Source organism: Melopsittacus undulatus, chromosome 10 (genome assembly GCF_012275295.1).
Source record: "Melopsittacus undulatus isolate bMelUnd1 chromosome 10, bMelUnd1.mat.Z, whole genome shotgun sequence".
Classification (NCBI taxonomy): domain Eukaryota; kingdom Metazoa; phylum Chordata; class Aves; order Psittaciformes; family Psittaculidae; genus Melopsittacus; species Melopsittacus undulatus.
The window spans coordinates 12,693,325-12,713,218 of record NC_047536.1 but is presented as its reverse complement, the minus strand read 5'-3'; the positions used below and the strand labels follow the sequence as shown (position 1 = coordinate 12,713,218).

The 19,894-nt window shown below is 49.4% G+C and overlaps 1 protein-coding gene across 2 annotated transcripts in view; it reads right to left on the bottom strand.

Moving 5' to 3' along the window:
* NR3C1 (nuclear receptor subfamily 3 group C member 1) overlaps window positions 1–18,767 on the bottom strand; it is a 62,088-nt gene extending 43,321 nt beyond the window's left edge. Inside the window, exons 1-2 of one of the 2 annotated variants that reach the window (XM_034066728.1) lie at window positions 18,558–18,767; window positions 15,324–16,512 (exon numbers count right to left, since the gene is read on the bottom strand). In XM_034066728.1, coding sequence (XP_033922619.1) covers window positions 15,324–16,498 — 1,175 coding nt within the window. In that variant the 5' untranslated portion in view covers window positions 16,499–16,512; window positions 18,558–18,767. Of the gene's footprint in view, window positions 1–15,323; window positions 16,513–16,604; window positions 16,666–18,557 lie in introns of those variants that run through there. The other variant, XM_005147291.3, reaches the window with a different exon arrangement.
* Between the last annotated feature and the right edge of the window lie 1,127 nt (window positions 18,768–19,894).

Below are 19,894 nucleotides of genomic sequence, written 5' to 3'. Positions count from 1 at the left end.
TGCTGAATCGGGACAGGCTGGTGTTAAAAACTAGGATTAAAACCAAATATTTAAATTAAACCCCTTATATATCAAACAAAGCATCTTAGATACAGCAGGAACTGTATTACTGAAGAGAAACAATGCTGCCATGCCCATGTTCTCCATTTAAGCCTCTTGCTTCAGGGCTCCATGCAAGAGTAAGTATATGCACAGAGCATGTGCACCACTGGAGAAGCAGCACAGCCACAGACATTAATTCCTTTTAAGAGCTCTCAGCTATTTAATACTAAGTTTAACCTTGTGATTCACGAGAAAAAGAACTGCTGATGGGTACTTGTAAATATTCCAAAAGCTGAAAGGCCAGTAAACCCAGCCATGCACATCATGCTTTCAGGGCAGTTTTACTGAGCACGTAGCTTTGGAGTCAGTCTTGGAACCCAGGTACCGGCTCATGCTGCTGATGAGAGCTGAAGCCTTGTGATGGCTGCAGGGACCACAGGAAGCACCTCTGTCCCTCCTGGACAGGGCTGTCCAAGAGCTCCTTCTCCTTGCCTAAAGTGGACAAAGCTTTGTGGTTTGAGCCCCTCATTGACCCTGCCAGCATTGGGGTAGCGGCTGCTGCTCACATCCCCCAAGGACTCCTTCGGGAAGAGCAGCTGTGACTACAGCCAGGAACCACATCCCGGTGGAGCAGTGGTCAGCAGCTTGGACCTGCTTGGATCTCCTCTTGCTTTACATGGACAATTACAAAACCAGCTGTTTGATGAAGGAAAGACTTTACCATGAACCACCTTTCATAACAGGACACTCCAATCTCATCCCACACACTGGGACTGACCAACAGACCTCAAACCCGTGAGTCAAAATGTTCATCTTGCATTTGCATGTCTACAGTGAGACAAATCTGGCATCTTACTTCTCTAAAGAATATTAAGTATCAAATATCACCCTTCGATATATACCTTCTCATCTAAATATGTTTCACTCTGAAAATCTGAAAAGATACTTGTATATAGCTTCAGTAATTGCTGGCTGGTGATACAATGGAAACCAGCATCGCTAGGATGGGAACAGAGTAGTTTTTGTGGGCCAAAATGCTTGACCAAGTTAATATCAATGTTAATGAGAGTTACAAAACTGCAACTAAATATTTGGTTCAGATTTTTGGGATGCAGGATGGCAATAACTAGCAACCCCACCATATTAATGAAACCCCCAGCATATTAATGAAAGCAGAGAACACCTGCAGAAAGACGAAAGCAATCATGTTCTCCAGTTTACATCATCTCACTCAGCGATGTAAATGCAAAATAATGGAGACAAACTAACGTGAACACCTACTGCTGGTGAAGTCAAAAGGAATCCAAATGCACAGACCAAGAGCTGTGAGAAGAAGGACCTCAGGTAGTCCAGGGCAGTGACAGGTAAACCAGCTCTTCCTTTAGGAGCTGCTGTAGCAAGTGGCTTGCTCTTACCCTGCTATGACCAAACTGCACACATCACAGTGAGGACACAGCTGCTGAAATACTGACTTAAAAAGCACTTCCTTTGAAGTTATCTGCAAGTACAACTTGACTGAGCTGCAGAAACCAGAGCAAAGCAATGCCCTCCGGAGTGATCCAACACTCAGCGAGGACGGTGCCATCAACTACTCCCAGCCTGGGCTAATTTACAGGCATGGAAAGTTCTTCAAAACAGAAGCTGGAGAAGCCAGTAATTCTCATTTTAACAGCAACATCTACCAATGCAATGTCCAGTCATCAGCTTGTTTGCATTACTCTTAACTTTCCACACGCTGTGTGAGGGTAAGTCCAAGCACTTAATGCTTTGCAGTATCTGCACAATGACTCCTTCTGCTTAGGAAGAATTAGAAAGAACCCTCAGGGAAGAAATCTGTGACGGGTTCCCAACGTCATTCCCTGCCTATGCATCAGGAACAGCTTTACTCACTGAAATCACAGTTCTGGGAAAGCTGATACAGACGCAGCATCAGGAGAGATGTATACAAGTACCACAACGTTCAGCACACAAGGAGGTTGTACGAAGAGGGACCCTGGCTGTCCCCACGGCTGGCTGCTGTCAACCTGTCCCACAGCATCAAACCACCTGCCAAACACACACCACTGCACACCCAGAAGAACAAGCTCCTTCCCTACAGCTGATCTTCCCACCTTGCAAACCCCCCAGGCTCAATGCTTCTTTGAAACTGGGAGCTTAGAAGTACTACAAAGTACTGCTAAGGGAGGAACAGCCAACATGGTCATGTTCCCTACGAAAGAGGAGCTATGGAGACAGGCTGAGAGAGCTAGGCTTGTTCAGCCTGGAGAAGAGGAGGAGTTCTATCCTTTGTTATAAATCAAAATAAATGATTGGTAAAACACTGTCAATTTCTATTTCTCCCTGAATGACACTATAGCTGTATCTGTAGGCAACATTTCTAAGGATTACATTTGGATTTGTAAAGAACTGTGTTGCTCCTATTAAATTTCCATTGAATCTGCTCCTGTAACCCCTCTGCAGTGAAGCTGGAGAGAAAGGAGCAATGGAAGTGAGAAGAATTCTGATTCCTGCAGCACCAGGGGCCTGGCTGCTTTCAATGGTGTGTCCGTGGCAGCAGCCCAGGAGCAGGACAGCGCTGCTGCAGCAATCCCAGGGGTGTCTGTGGGGACGGGGACATCACTGACTGCAAACTGTGTGCCAGAGGAGCCTATCTTTGTAACACAAGGCTTTATTTTCTTGCGTGTCTTTGGAACTGTGAACGCTGGATGAAGTGCACCTTGGTGCTCAGGCACACCGGAATTTCCCCAGGCAGCAGGCTGAGAGCCCTGCTTCCTATAATTACCTTGATTTATTTGCAATTTTAAAGCCAAAATGAAGTATGGAATTTAACACATGGGGTGGGGGAATACACACACCTGTGCATGCACCAGTACTAACAATGAGGGAAAAATGAATGCAGCTCAGGAAGACATCACTGCAACCACCATAGATTCACTGAACATCATCACATGCTGGGCTCCTTTTGCTGGCACTTTCCTCCTCCATTTTGTCCATTTACCTTGTTGATGTTTGGGGATGATGTCTTAACTGGAGACAAAAGTGTTCTGGTAGCACATCATTAACTGATCCGAGCCCCTTGGGAAGCAGCAGTATGGAATGGACCAGCACAGCCATGGGGACGTGAGCAAAGCACAAGCCAGAACCCCTTCCCCTTTATCCCTCTTGCCAATAAACCCCATTTACCTTCTGGGCTGCTGTTGTGCACTGAGCTATGGGTTTCAGACACCCACCCATGACAACCCCGAACCCCTTCCCGTGACCCAGTGCTAGCTCCATGCTGTACAAACACCATGCAGGTAATGTCCCAAACCACTCAACCCAGCTCAGCACCAGCAACCCCAGACCCTCTGCACGCTCCCTGCTCAGGCTCCATCTCACACCCACAGTCGATCTCTTGTCCCGAAAAGCAAGCACTGAACCCTGCCCTCCGCTCCCACCCCAGCCAGCTCTCAGGCCCACAAAAGAACCACAGTTCCATGACAACTTGGGGTTTTTCGCTGGCTTCTCTCTTTACAAATGGCTCCTGCCAAGGACGCACATCACAGACTTGAAAGCAAAGAAAAAACCCAAGCGTATCCAGGTCACTCGGATTTCCCCTGCAGAAACCCAGGACAGGGGGTGAGGAGGTGCTCTCCTTCCAGGAGCATGGGTGGCTCTTTCCCAAGAGCCCCATGTTCTCGGTGACCTTACAGCTCCACGGGGCAAGGGCAGAAGGTGGGCTCACCCGTCCGCACTGCCTGGGTCCCACCAAGCCCGGTGTATAATGGGAGCCCTGCTGGGACATCCTGACACTGCTTCCAGCCTACTCCCTGTGCTGAGCTGCCTGCAGCAGGCACCCAGCCTGCCAATGTCCTTCACAAGCTTGGGTTTTAATCATAGAACCCCAGCCTGGTTTGTGTTGGAAGGGAGCTTAAAGCTCACCCAGCTCCATCCCCTGCCACAGGCAGGGACACCTTCCACTGGAGCAGCTTGCTCCAAGCCCCTGTGTCCAACCTGGCCTTGAGCACTGCTAGGGATGGGGCAGCCACAGCTTCTCTGGGCACCCTGTGCCAGCGCCTCAGCACCCTCACAGGGAAGAGCTTCTGCCTAAGAGCTCATCTCAGTCTCCCCTCAGACAGGTTCAAGCCATTCCCCTTGGCCTGTTCCTACAGGCCCTTGTTCAAAGCCCCTCTCCAGGTACTGGAAGCTGCTATGAGGTCTCACGATATCTCAAGCTGCACCAGAGGAGGCCAGGCCAGCTCCAGCCAGAAGCCTGGATGGTGACACAGCACCGGGGTAGGACACCTCTACCCTGCCACAGACAGACACTTCCCAGAAACACAAAGCTGACGTGTCTGTGGAGCCCGCCATGGCCTGTGGGAGGCTGCTAACTTCCCAATCCCATAAATATCCTGACATAGTTTACTGTTTAATTATGGAGTTTCTTACAACATGACGGTGAATCATCATTGCTAAACCACAGGATTTTAAATGCAATCTGGAAAAATCTACCTTACAATTAGCACCCAGCGACAGGCATCACTTAGTAAGCGAGTTCCATGTGTTTAGAAGGGATACTCCAGTGTCACCAGTAGCCACAGGAGGCACCCAACCACCTCTTTGAGGGGGTTTTAAAACTCTAGATGTTTTGAATACACAACCAAACCCAACCCCCAGATGTGATCCCATGTCACACACTCCTGTGACAGCGGTTCTGTCAGAGTGGGGAATGCACCACAACGCTCAAACCACTGACAAAGTCCTTACATCAACTAACTTCCAGTGCAGGGACAAGGAGTTGCACCATCTTCACAAAAGGAGAACCATCAGAAATAGCCTTGAGCAGGAAAAACACAAGTGGACAAGAACTGCTGCACTCATTTCCCGTCCTTAATGCAGAACCTCGAAAGAGACTCCCTCATCCAGAAAAGGAACCCAGGTTTGTGCTCAAACAAGAGGCCAAAAGAACACAGATGCCACAGTTTGGGAAACTTAACACCTCTGTGACTGTTGAGTGTCTGGATGGCGTTGATGAGATCTGGGATTGCAGTTCTGCTGTTCACTTCCATCACATTTAAGGGCTCCCCTGTGAGGGATGTGCTCTGTTCAAACTTCCTTTTCATTTCATTTTAAACCAGGACGGCAGGTTTGGGCTGCTCGCTTGAAACGCTGCATGCAGGAAGGCAGAGCTGGTGGCACTCATGAATGCTTGGAAAGAGTCAAAGAGCTTAATACTGCATTTCCTTTACAGCTCTTCCTCGGTTCAGAGGCTGGGGTCAGCCAGGAATAGAAACTGCTGCTGTGTCCTCCCCTGCCGTGCCATGCTGTGCCACTGGGCCACCCCGCTCTCATCTGCAGGTGGAAGCGGGCAAGCCACAAACACAAGTGCCCTGCTAGCAATATGCCAATCTCCTGATAGTTATTTCATAAAGCATCAGCTGTTCCAACCTTTGTGTTAAAAAGAGGCTTCAAAGAAGAATCTTTAACGAGATAAAATAGGTCCGAGCTCATTTGTCAAACCAGTTGCTCTGGTTGGAAAGTAGCTGTCAAATACCTAGTGTGACTAAGACTGTAATCTTGCAGGCATCCTAATATTAACTGCTCACTTAAATAAAAAAAGAATGCTCTGCTGCTCAAAATAAAGAGCTCTGAGCACTCACACTTGTTCAACATTTGCATTTTATACAAGGAGCTTTTGCATTAAACTTCATTTTTATTAAATTGTGCACGAAACTTGCACGTAACCCGGCACTTGGTTTGAATGGACTTGTGTCCCCCAGCTCGGAGGAGCTAACTCATCACTGAGCTCGTCACAGTGGTTTTGTTGGAGATGGAGGTGTCAGCTCAGAAAACAGCAGATGTGTGGGGCTGAGCAGAAACCCATGCGCAGGAAGGGCAGAACTCACACAGCTATAGAAAAATGGAACCTAGGGCCTTTACAGCTGACCAGCGCTCAGGTTTTCACACAGATTACTTCCCACTGAAATCAGTGCGGCCAAATGATCATTGAGAAGCCTGATCAGGGCTGTAGAGCAGTAGAACAGGTCAGAGAAATGCTTTGAAATACGTGTTAGCATAGCAGCTCTTTTGTCTGCAGACTGCATTTGCCATGGGGGATCTCTTCTAGACTTTGTGCTACTTCAAATAAGAGAGAGAGAGCATACGATTTAATGCTCATTTTTCTTGTAATCATTTGGTGAAAGCAAACGAGACAAAAAGCATTACAAGTCTCCCCTTTCCACCAAAAGGGGATTACATCATGTATAAAACTAGCAGACAAGAAAGACCCACTGTCATTCTTTACAAATCAGTTTTACTCTGTGTTTGTTTGGAAATCCGAGCACGGCAGTGAAAACAAACCCGTCTGTTTTCAGGAAAGTGCAACTTGTGACCTTTCACTCTTCCTTCAGATTTTATTCCATTTAAAACCACTCTTTTCACAGCAAGTATTTCTTCAATACAACATTTAGCATATTCCTAAACCCAAATCCTACTGAGCTAAATGCAAACACAGGCATTTCTCTTACTGAAAGTAAGGAAGTAAGAAAAAGCAGTGCAAGCCCTCAGCCTCATCATAGCTGTTCTCCTCTGGGATCTAACAGAGGGGACCATTGAAACACACCCACGAAAAGTGCACACTGAAATAAGGGTTCAACCATTATATGCAGAAGCAACCCACGAGAATAAAAATGAGAGAGAAGGAAACAGCCAGGTAACATGCAAACTGAAACTAGGACACGGATCTGTAGTGTCTGCTGAGTTAACATGCATGGACTGCATTCCTGCCTAACAAATCCCCATGCGGGAACGCAGCACATGCATGTTTTCAACACTGATTCATTAGAAACCTTTAGCTGATGGCTTCAGTAAGTTATTGTTTCAAAATGGTAATGGAAAACTCTTAGAAAGAGCCATAGAATCATGGGAAATGAACAAAAATAGGCAAGAGGAAAAAATACATGGGCATACAATGATACATAATGTGCCTATGGAGCAGATGCGTTGATTTAAAACATATCGATACCAATTTACATCATCTGATCAAATGAAAAGCTACAGAAAATCCATACGTTTTATTTAAGATGCCACATTATACCTGTATTCATACACACCCATTTTTAAGTGACACGAAACACCACAGAATCCTTTCCTGATAAGGCATTGTTTTGACATCCAACCCCCTTCCAAGCCATTCCATGTGTCTTCCTCTCTTTAACAGCATCTGGGAATGGAGTCTAAGTAGTTAAACCCAGCTCAGGAGAGCAGCACAGACACAGGCTCCCCCAGACTGCTGACACCCAGTGCCACACCACTCCAGTTCCTCTGCCGCATGGAGTCATACCAGAGCCTGTTCCTGCACCACCACGTATGACCACACAGACACACAGACCAGGCGAGCAGGTTCTCCAAGCGATGACAACAAAAATAAACCCCATCAGCTGCTCTCTCCTGTCACAGACACTGGACCCTCTGCCCCAAGGACACATGTGATTTTATCATGCCGCTTCCAGGAGAAGCAGGAATTCAGATAGCCAGAGACAGAACAGACAGAAAACCCACCAGAACACCACACCCTAACACAAGGCAAGACCCAAGTGCCCCAGGTACCCAGAAGCCCACCACAGATCATTTAGGTAAAGGCAAATCACAGAATCGCAGACTGGTTTGGGTTGGAAGGGTCCTTAAAGCTCATCCAGTTCCCATCCCCTGCCATGGGCAGGGATACCTTCCACTATTACAGAACTTCCCCCAGTTTTCTTTTGGACTTTTTCCCATTTTTCTTGAGAGTCTGATAATCTGTGATCCTCCAAAATAAAACCAGAACAAACAAAAATGAACACCAACCCACAAAGCTATAAAATCACTGCCATTATTTGCTTATCTGTATAAACTACATCCATGGTTGATACTCCATTATTCACACAGTGCAGCCAATACCCAGAGCTTCCTGGGCACTATTTTGAGGCAAACAACTCATTTGTGACCCCATTTCTTTTTTAAAGAACACGAGCATCCTGAGCAGTATCTGCTTCTTTAACACTCAGTTATGCAAATGAAAGCAACCAGAAACATGAAGTATGTGAATAAAGCAACAGAAGAGTAAGTTGTGCCCTGCTGCTCAGCAGTTTCATATTAAATCTTGTGTGACCGTGATGCATAAATATGATCATGATCTCCAGCTGTTTCCTGACACACAGGATCTGTACAAACCTATTACACATCACATGAGGAATGCATTACTGTAAAATCTAAAATGGAACTCGGTTTCTTAACTCAGTTACAGTAGCAGGGAGCTGAATTCAAGACAGACATTATTATTATTTTGGAAATCCTTCCCCATCAGCAGTTTTGCCTTTGTGATCTCAAGAAATCGAGGTATTTCATCAGAAAGTGGAAGCGGTGTATAACAACATACAACAAAACATTAGCAGTTGGTTGTTGGTTCGTTTTCAAAGTGCATCAGAACTGTAATTTTCTAGGAGGACTCAACATGGGTTGTGTGCTCCACAGGTACAGATGGAACTTGGAGCTTTAATGATAACCAGTTGATACAGACTATATTAAGAATGCAGTTGGCGGGTACAGAAACGTACTCCACAGAAGATGTCAAGACGACTTCTGAAGAGCAGAATTTCCTCCAGGAATCCACACAATTGTAGTGATTATTGATTTAAGGAACCATTATTATAAATCTCTACATGATATCCTGGGTAAGTAACACCGTGTCCTGGAATCTCAACTGAAGCCTCACACAAGAGCAGCCAGAACAACTGACATCACCTATGTCACAACACGGAGCCCCAGGTGCTGGCCAGCATCGCCGCGCCCCGCACAAGGGCTTGTGAAGCTGCAGTTCCACCTTGTGCTCCTGCCAGGACGCACCGCTGGGACACGGGAAGCTGCCACGTGATAAGCCCAGCGGTGTGGGCCACAGGGGTGGCAGGATGTCTTTTGTCACAGTACATATGGTTGTATTCCAGGCAATAGAGGGCACGGCTTGGATATTGGGAGACATCATTTCAGCCAGATAGCTGGCAATAAACATCATGCAGAGGCTGGCATAAGGCGAGCCTGGTAAGGATGCAGGAGGCATGTGCTCAACATTGCACCTTCTTTGTAGTGAAGATGAGGTAAGAAGAAAAACCTCCAGGAGAAGCAGAGTAATTGCACTAAATTGTTTTCCCAACCCAACACACCACTTCTGGGAGGGCAATTATTCACCCCTGCAGTACCTGATGTCATTCAAGATGCTGGACTTGTTATACACGGGGGACAACCTGCACCCTCCTGTCCCCCCACAAGACAGCAGCAAGAGCCACTCGTCCACAGTGCGCCAGGCCCCTTGTAATTAAGTCTGTGACACCGAAGGGCTGGAGCACACCCCATGATCTGATGCGCCTGCAGGTGGCCAGCAAAGCCACAGTCCCAGGTTCTCTGCCCTCACACATGGGTAAAGCAAATGCAGTTTGTGCACTGCTGTTTTTTTCCCACAGATACTTGAAGCCAGTTGATGTACAGTCAGTGCCAAGACAATGAGCTGAAAATACTTCTTTTTGTGTGTGTGTCATCTGTTCCAGCTGTATTGGTTCATGTCTGTCCCACGGGGATGAGGCCATCCACTGACAGCATCTGCCCAGTATTTCCAGAGCCCAGCACTGAGAACAGGATTAACTCCTGGTCTATGAGTGTTTTGGTTATTTAAGCAGAGGCTGTATTATAAGTGGGTATCATACTATAGTGAATCGGTCAGAAGCCCGCTGTGATGAGAACACGAATAATCGGTACAGGCAACAATGCAGCGCACTAATACTTCAGTAAATAAGATTAAAATTCGTGTACACTGCCAGACTCTGGGAGACAAAGACTATAAAACCAAAGGGAGCTTAACACAACAGGCTCCCGGGGTCCGGGGCACGCTGTGCTGCACAGCTCAACAGTCTTCCCAGAAACTACCTTGTTGCACACACACTGTTTCTGTGCTTCTAAGAACAGTTAAAATTTGGTCATTTCATGAACGCGTTTTAAAGTTCCTTTCTGTGTGCCAGAGGTGACAGGCGACAGTTATTTTAGCTCACAAAACCAAGATAATCGGAACTGCAGCTCTACAAAGCTTCTCCCATTGCTTGTTACTTGCATTGAAAACAGGATTACACTGATACATTACTTATCTCAATAATGGTGAGTAATGCTCATGGACAGAGATACTGAATTGAGTATGGAAGTAAGAGAGAACAGCTCTGATTTTACAACGTGTAAACTTTGGTACGAGGATTGCATCCAAGACAGCAGCGCCTGGCTCCTCTTCTGGCATTTTTCACTACTTGAGGTTAGGCAAGTTACACTTAAAAAATGCATAAGCACAATACAGGAAGCCCTCAAAGGCCCATCTGGTAGGTGGTGGTGATAAAAAGAGAGTTGGGAAGAGAGAAGGACTTTGAGACCAGGCTGGATGGGGCTTGGAGCAACCTGCTCTAGTGGAAGGTGTCCCTGTCCACGGCAGAGGGTTGGAACTAGGTGAGCTTTAAGGTCCCTTCAACACAAACCATTCCATGATTCTATGACTTGGTAACCTTTTAAAATATAGAAATAATTCCAGTCTGCAGTTACACATGCACATAGCACAGTTACCACTTGCTCATTTCCAGAATGAACAGTAATAGTCAAAGAATGGACATCTGCATCTCCAAGACAATTTTCTCTCACTCTGTGAAAGTCATCTTTATCACCATAAATACATGATGTAGGAGTTGTGCAATACATATATTTCACATATACGAAAAGATCTGTGAGAAGGGCTGGTTCAGCGCCAGTTTTGCTTTCACTGGCAGCTGAAGCGTACAGTGGGGTCCAACCATTATTTAAGATGGACCAAAAAATTGCAATGGGCAACAAAATCCAGCTGGTGCTTTCAAAGCTAGAACTAGGCTTAAAATAGAGATCATTGCAGGGGGAAATAAATTAGCAGGAGTTAACAATTTGGGCTGGACTTATAAAAACCTTCTCAGCTATCAGCTGGCTGAATGAGCAGCCAGAACTAGGAAAAGCAGATCCCACCTTCCATGACCTCGTATTCACCTAGCTACCTTTTCACAGTGCCTTACAGCACATTCTGCAGGACGTTCCCAATTCATCCCTTTCTGCCAAAGCAATTACATGTTTTGTCATGCATTTCCAAGACTCCAAACCCAAGTACAGTATTACATTAAGCTGACAAATCACAACACCGACTCCTGAATCCCCAAGCACTGCAAATAAGTCTGGTTTTTATATCAAAATTGAATTATTAAGGAAGACATCTTTCCCTATGTACCACACATCACTTACTGCTGAGTCAGGCTGCATTTAAAGCACTGTGTCCGACCGTGCCAAGCCACCGGCCCTGGCCGGAATCCAAGCTGAAACAATGCGGTAAGACAAACGGACAACTGACCTTTACCATTTCTAGCAAACAATCACTGCTTTCCCCTTCCTTCTAGTAAAATGCCTGAGTCTAAGGAGAATCCCCGCTACAGAGTAATGGCACAAAGGTAACTTCTCCTGGGAGGAAGGCTTTGGACTGCAACCAACCAGCAGAGCTTCTACTGCCTTCCAGACTCTCCTCCTCCTTCACGACTTTCCTCAGCTCTTGCCCTTTCTTAAACTTCCTTAATGATCCTTATCCCTCACAAGCTTAAGCACTAGGAACGATTTCAAATGTAACAGGAGAAGCCGTAACACTGCCAATGGGGCCCAGCTTTGTAAAGTCTGGCTGTAGGCTAAGAGAAAGAGCGCACAGAAACCCCTGTGTCGCTGTGCTGGCTCTCCTTGCCCTTCACTCCCCCCACAACAAGCCACATCTCCAGGAAGTCAGAGGAATGAAGAAGCCGAGATGGATTTAATGTAAATCCCACACAAGAGCCCACTGAATGTGTGTTGCTAAAACCATTTCCTTGAAATTTAACATTTTTCACTGGTGTTTCTGTAATAAATTACAAATAACATCCCATCAGACACAGACACCATTGAACCCCATAGTTCTTCAGTGAGGCATTCACCAATGGGCTTTCAGCCTGCTTTCCTCCTCTTCCAGATGCCATCTCACTTCTAATGAAGAAAATCCAAGGCAAATCGTCTCCACGTGCCTACTTTTTCCTCTCTCTTACCCTATTCCACCTTTTCCTTCGGTTTGCTCCACTGTGATCCATCGGCAGCTCACTCGCTCTGATGGAGAGCTTGCCAAAGCAGCTGTCCTGCTGCTGCTCAAGAAGATGGTGAGCACCAGCTGCTGCAACACTGAGCTGCAGCACATGAGCACAAGCACTGGCAGGCTCTTCAGCAGCTGGAGATACAGGCAGCAGCCTATTGACTATCCCTGATTCGTTCACATCGAGCCGATTCCCAAGGTTTGGATTCTGCTTGTTAACTTCCCAACACCTCCTCCTGCTCACAGGAAAAGGCATTAGTGTTCTCAGTCCTGATTATTACTTGTCTCATTAAAGACCACATGTGGTGCGATCCTTACAAGCAAAAGCACTCAAAACATTGCATGACATCAATTCTAGACTATAAAGAGACATCGTGTGCTGCCCATTAAAACACTTGGATTAAACACTACCTGAACACCAAACTGCAGCTCTTCTCCCCATGTGTGTAGTGGGTCATTAACATGTTATGAAAAGTCAAATAATTCGACCAACACGGAAGTATTTCCTATTGGGAATTGAAATTTAACTGTTCTGAATTCCCAAAATCCCAGCCTCCACTGGCACAATTAGCACCTAACAGCAACACACAGAAAGCAGTCTCCAGAATCCAGCAGGAGGGTCCTCCCTTTGTTTCCAAACCAAAGGCCAACTTTGTTGAGTCTTCTGCAAGATAAACAAACAAATCCACAGTATCCCTTCCCCCCACCCCAAGACTCCTTGGGTTTAGACCAGATATTGCTGACAATGTTCAGGAAGAAAGAGAATTCCTGCCTCAAGCCCAGGGCTCATCAGTACCTCAAACCTTTCACAAAGAAGATGGGGGTGCCTCCATTTTATGGGGGAGGCTAAAAAAACAAGGTAGACCCAAACCACGTTGGTTTTAGAATTGAACTTGGTGGTTTTAGGTGCAAAAAACCTTGGGAAGAACAGCTCCCATAGAGGCTAGAAAGAATGAATTCTTATGCAGAACTCAACCAGGAGCCACCCCCAAATTCTTTACGTGCTCCTTAGATTAAGAAAAAGATAATCCATTACTGTAAAGCAAACTAAAGCAGTAAAATCCCAGATGACCTTGCAGGGAGCACCAATGTCACCACTGGCAGCACAGCGCTGTGGACCCTGCCCCGGATGCAGGCAGATGCTGAGGATGCTCCTGTGCCTACCACAGGCACTCGCTGTGCGAAGGACATCTGCCAGCCCCATCCTACCAACCTACAGCCCCCTCCTGCCCACTGTCTGCTCAACCCTGACACCCTCAGCACCTCCTCAGGGCTGCTGTGTGACACAACAGTAACATTCACCACTCGTGCCCTCCCTACTCCAGCACCAGAGGTAGGAGCTTGGGTGGGTTTTTCATCATGACATTATCAGAAACCCACAATACAAACCCAGTGGTTATGGCATTCCCCAAAAGCCAGGCAAACACCAGTGTAACCCATTCACCCATGAACACACTTGGTTCTACCCATACAGTCCCATAAGACAAAAACAACGCATGAACTTTACAGAAGTGCTCTCAAAAGTGACGCTCCCATTATCTACAAGGGATTTGGTTGCTCAGTCACTGCAATTCATCTCCCAAACCCAGAAACAGCTCCCCTTGCTTTGAAACAGACTTTATCCTGATTGCCACTAAAGATGGAGTGAGCAAATACACCCCCTGCATGAGACAAGCAAGAAACAGCACGGAAGTTGGACTGATCATGTAAAATGTTAGTACAGAGGAGTTCTACTCTCTAAAAGTCAGTGACAAGGCACGTTTGATATTCACACACCAAAGGAGGATTTATCCACAAATTCCCATTTTCTTTCCAGGTTCCTTACATTGCAAATTGCTTCAAACACTTCACAGAAAAAAAAACCCCACATATATTCATGACAAAAACGATGAAAAATCTAGAATACAAGTTGAAAGTTGTCTTCCCGAAACAAAGAACTCCCCACACCCCTCATTCCAGCTGTGGGAAAATGGAGCACACACCCCCTGGGGACCCCCAGGACACTCCAGGGACCAATCCATCAGTGGGGCAGGAAAACCCAGAAAGCTAAACCAGACCCTCCATTGGAAGCCTACACTTACTGCTTCCACGTACACAGACCTGAAGAGCCATTTTCTAACTAAGAGTCATCAGAAAACCAGCAAAAACCTCTTCCACCACTGAGACTGAGCTCTGCATTTGTGCAAGCGTATCTTACACAAAGAACAGGTAAGGGAAACGTACAACCAGGTGTTATTACTGAGACAAAGACCCGTACACGGCTGTGAGAGCAGATGTGCACAGCTACGAAGCGACGAAGCTGCCACCACCGCCCTAACTGCTGAGGGGCAGAGAAAAGGGCTTTACTTGACTATGTACCACTGAATTACCTGCAGAAAGCCCTGCTCCAAAGTCACTTGAAAGATGCACTAAGCAGCTCCCCTAAACCACCCTGCTCTCACCAAGTGCCCCCTGAGCAAACCCTCCTGCAGCTCAATGAAGAGTTAAATTCCAGGTATGTTTAAAATCTCACTGCAAATATTCTTATCTCTTTAAATGCAGTTATTAAACAAACCACTGAGTATCTCCTACTGGGAATCTTCTTGTCCATGTAAGGTAACTGCAACACGAAGCAAAGCTAAAACTCTAGTTCAGCTTAAATGCAATTCTAGAAATTTACCCAGCAACCAAGTTATTTTTGTGCACAACATTTAAGTAACACAAAGAGGGAAAAAAAAACCCACAGTGATTGATCCTCTAACCCTTGGGAATGAAGCCACTTTTGTATACACAGAAATACTTCCTTCTATACTGCCTCGTGTACAGATCCTTCTACCACATACTCAGTTTTCCCTCTAGGTTGTAACCTGGGGGTTTTATTTCTTTCTTTTCTACAGCACACCAGCTCCCCTCCTCTCTTCTGCCCTTTAAGACCAATAGTTGAACAGTGGCTTAAAGCTGCCATTGTGCTATGGAGCAGACAGACCCCGGTGATGTCTGACCAGCCACACACGACAAATGAAAGAGGGATAATCGATTTGGAAAGAAAACCCAAGCAACAAGCCCCCACCCCAGCCTGCAAACAGCTGTGCTCAACACACTTGGAGTATTTTAATAAAGAGCAACAAAAACTAATTACCTTGAATAGCCATTAGAGAAAGCAGGTCTGCCAGAAAGGTTGAGCGTTCCCAAAGGAGCCAGCGTCTCGTCTCCCGATCCCTGGCACCTATTCCAATTTTCTGAACCGGCAGGAAGAGATGGAATGATATTAAAAATTGGTTTCTGATCCTGCTGCTGAGAGAGCGATGCAGTATTTAAATCATAGTGATACATCTGTCCCCCAGAGGTACTGACGCCGTGGATGGATATGGCAGAGACTTTAGTACCCAGCAGATTCGACCCGGAGAAGTTTGCCTGACAGTAAATTGGGCCCATGTTTTCTTGCTTTATGCCAGGAGTACAGAGTTCAATGAAGTCTTCCTTTTCTGTTTTCACTTGAGGCATTGGCATTTTGGAACTGGGTAAAAGGTCACCACGGTCATTAATTTTAGGTTTAGTGTCAGATAAAATAGGAGGCTTGCAATCTTCACCCAGGCTTCCTTCCAGGAGGAACGCATCATCCGCAGATATAGGGGAGAGCAGGCCGCCGTCATCGAGCAACGGGTCGAGCCTCCATGGGCTCCCATTGGGCTCTTTGCCAGGCGACACTGGTGGCAATTCTAAATCCTGGAGAATATCCAGGGTGCTTTGGTCTTCAGAGAATAACTTCAAGTTGCCACCGTTCGAGCCAACCTGGCTTTGGACTGCAGTTCCTGACTCTAACGGGACGTTGCGGCCAGCCATGCCTGGGAACTCCGGCTCGAGCGGCACCTCAGAGGATATTGCTCCCTTGGTGTCCTCTGCCAGGCTCGAGGACTTGTTCAAGCTCGCAATACTTTCTTCCAGGAGCCTGAAGTCCGTTTCTCCAGAAGAGATGCCGATTTGGCCCTGCTGCGAAAATCCAAGGTCGTTTCCCATCACTTTCGCGTCAGTTTCACCCATGTACAGTCCCATCGAGAGTGACACTGCCTTGGAAAGGTCTGGCGGAGGCACATTGTTTGCTAATCCTTTCGAGAAGTCAGCCAAAGCAGGTTGCTGGCTGGAATCTGACTGAGAAGATGTGGGGAGAGGAGATGTAGACACAGGGGCTTGTACAGTAGCTCCACCCCTGAAGGGTGGACGAAAGTCCATCACGATCCCTCCTTTGGTACTGATGAGCGCATTTTTCCTTGCTTCGCCTTGATCCGACGAGTTAAGCAATTCTTTGGAATCCATTACTTTAACATTAGCTATAAAAAGATGAGAAGCATTCAAAGTTAGCACAGCAAGGACATCTTAATAACAGCTTAAGAACATAGTCCCAACGATTAACCTGGCAAACCTGGTTTGGCTGCTCTGACAACAAGAGAACAGCAAAGCGAACTATGAGCAGACATGTGCCTCATGCTTTCCAAATCCCCTGTTCTGGGGGGTTTGTGTTTGGGTCGGGTTGGTTTTATGTGTAATTCTGACTGGTAACAACGAAGTTTGATTCTTCAAGCTTTGCTGAGCCCGGATGGAGCAGAGCCTGCCTGCATGCACCTCACCATCAGCCCACAGCCTACGACATCTCTCTGAGCACACTCGCTGGCTCTGTCACGCATCCGAGCGAGGAAGGAAGCACAAGAATTGTTCAAGTGCCCAATTTACAGTTTTTGCACAGTAACTTCCCCTGGTACTTAATTACATCCTGAGCAGGGCTGGGGAGAACGACATTCACCAGCTTTCTCAAGCTGGTCTCCCCCTCTCCCTGCAGGTTCCAATGCATCACCCACAACAGGTACCAAAGCTCCGGAGCTGACTCTCCAAGACTGCACCTCCCAGCAGCTCAAATCCAACCGGTCTGTTATTGACCAGGAGCCACCCGACCCCTCCGCCCCAGAACACAACATTTCCTATCTTTGCACAGGTTCTGCTTAAAATACAATTCGTGAATCTTGAAATAAACGCCACCCAATTCCTTAAATACACCCCCAATCTATAAATAAAAGCTCGCTAAAAATAAAGTAGGATTTTTATTAGCTCCAAGCACTTTTAACAGCTCAGGGCTATTCACCGAACATATCTTCACACCGACAACAAATCTAAGCTTCATCTGTCTGTATTTCCTAAGTCTATTTTCGGCACAGAGCACAAATATTTAGCGGATAACTGTAAACCCTCCGGCAAACTTTCCTATGGTGTTTGCCTACGGCCTAACGCCGGCAGCGCCCAGCCAAGAACGGGCAGCGGCCGCGGGAGGCGGCGATGCCCGAGCCCCAGCTCCATCCTGCCGTTAAACCCACGGTGCTCACACGCCGGTCGCGGTCCTGCTCGCCGGCCCCGCCGCCCATCGTCCCCGGGCTGCGACCAGCGGAGCTATTTCTGTGCGCCAAAGCGGGCCGAGATCAACAAAAACTCCCCACGTGTGAAGAAATTTAAGGTGGCCCCAGCGCGGTCCGGTGTGGGCAGGAGCGTCCCGAGCGGTCGCAGCTCAGCGCAAACCCCTCCCTGAGCCTTCAGCACCCTCCTGCACAGCCCCCGGCTCCTTGTCTCCAGCTGGGATCACCGCAGACGGCACGGACCGGGAGCCCCCGGGGACCCCATGGCTCACAACGGGCACGGAAGCATCGCTCGGCCATTTAAGGTGGACACCAGGGCAGCGAGTAGGGAAAAAAATTACAACCGTCTGCCCCCCGCTCTGCCCTCTTTTGGGTTTTTGCTTTTCCGACACGAAGGGGGGAGATGTCGTTATTCCGTTTGACAATTCCCCCAGCGCCAAAAAACCGCAGCGAGCCACCCAGTGCACGGAACGCGTCAAAAACGAGACGCGAGACTCTGCCCGAAGCAGGAAAAAGCGGCGAGCGCCGAAAACGGCCGAATTGCGATAAATTCTGCTCCGCAAAAGTAGAGTTTTCAGCGAAATGTGTCGGGACCTGTTGAGCCGCCTCTCGGCACACCCACTTCTGCAAAACCAGCCCAGCCACGGCAGCGAGCGGCGCTGGGGCTCCCCCCTGCCCGGCCCCAACACCCCGCACACACCCCAGCCCGGCCGGGGGGGTCCCGCTTCCCAACGCCGCCGCCGGGGGCACCCACGTCGGGGGGGAGGCCGCGGAGCTCCAGCACCGCCGTGCCCCTCCCGCCCCGTCCCACCGGGACAATCCCGGTTGCAGACGGTTCCTCGGCCCCTGCCCCCCCCCCCACTCGGGGCATTTCTGCGGGGGAGCCGCCGCTTCCCCCTCTCCCGGGAACTTCCCGGGCAGACGCCCCGGCCCCTGCCCCCGCGGGACCCCCGCGCCCCCCCCGCTGCCCTTACCTCGTCCGGGGGAGGGCGCTGGGGCTCCTTCAGCCGCCAACTGCCATCGCGCCCGCGGCGGGGGCTGGAAGGGGCGAGGGCGCGGGCGGGAGGAAGTCAACAGCCGCCCCTCCGGGGGCCGCGGAGGCGGCTAACCCGCTCCCCCCGCTGCTGCTGCCGCTGCCGCCGCTCCTCCTCCTGCTGCCGCCGGCCAGAGACCCTGACCTAGTCCCGCCTCGCCCGACGCCACCGCCGCGGCGCCCCCTCCGTTAATTACCGCTAATTGCCTCCGCGGACTTCGCTCCCCCGCCTCCTGTCTGCCCCCCCGCGCCCTCCCGCCCCGTCCCTCCGCCGGGCAGCGCCGCGCTCCGCGGTGCTCTGCCCCCGCCACAAAATGGAGGACGGCGGCGGCCGCCTCCTCCCCTCCTCCTTTCCCTCCTCCCTCCCTCCCTCCGCCCGCCTCCCCGACGTGGAGAGGGAGTGGAGAGCGGCGGCTCCGAGAGGGGCGGCCGCGGCAGCGCGCCCGCTCCCTCCGCACGGGTCGGCGCGGCCGGGCCGGGCTCTGTCCGCGCAGCACAGCGCAGCCCGCCGGCACCGCCGCCCCTTGCTGGGCACCGCGGGGCAGCGCCCGACCGAGGGGGAACGGTGCAACCTGTTGGCTGCGGCGGGCAACTGCAGCCGGCGGGCGGGCGGAGGGGGGCTGCGGCCGCGGCGCTGCCCGCCGGGGCTCGCCCCTTCCCCGGCGGCGCCGTTGAGGGCTCGGGAAGCCGCGGGGCCGCTCCGCTGCTTTCCTCGTTCACTTCCCTAGCTCCCTGCCGAGGGGGGACGCGGCGCCACGGGCGGTAGCGCGGAGAGGCCGCGGGCAGGGTCGAGCCGCTCCGCTCGTCGGGGGGAGGCGAGGAGCGGCGGGGAAGCCGCCTCGGAGGTCGCTGGGGCGCTCTGGGGCAGGTGTAACCGCGGTGGGTAATTGGGTACAAGACCGGGGAAAGAAGGGAAAAAGACCCCTTAAACTAGCAGAGGGAACGAGGGGGGACATGGAGGGGGTGGGAGGGAGATGCGCGTTTGTTCTCTGGCACACACTGGAAGTACTTGTTGGACACGCGAAGTTCAGCAAGGCCGAGTGCAAGGTCCTGCCCTTGGTTCAAGACAATCGCAAGCACAACTACAGGCTGGAAGAAGAATGGATGGAGAGGAGCCCTGAGGAGCAGGATATGGGGATGCTGGGTTAAGAGCAGCTCAACATGAACCGTCAGTGTGCTCTTGCAGCCCAGAACTCAGCCCCCATGTGCTTGGCTGCATCCCCAGAGTGTGAGCAGCAGGTCCAGGGAGGGAATTCTCTTCCTACACTCTGGGGAGCT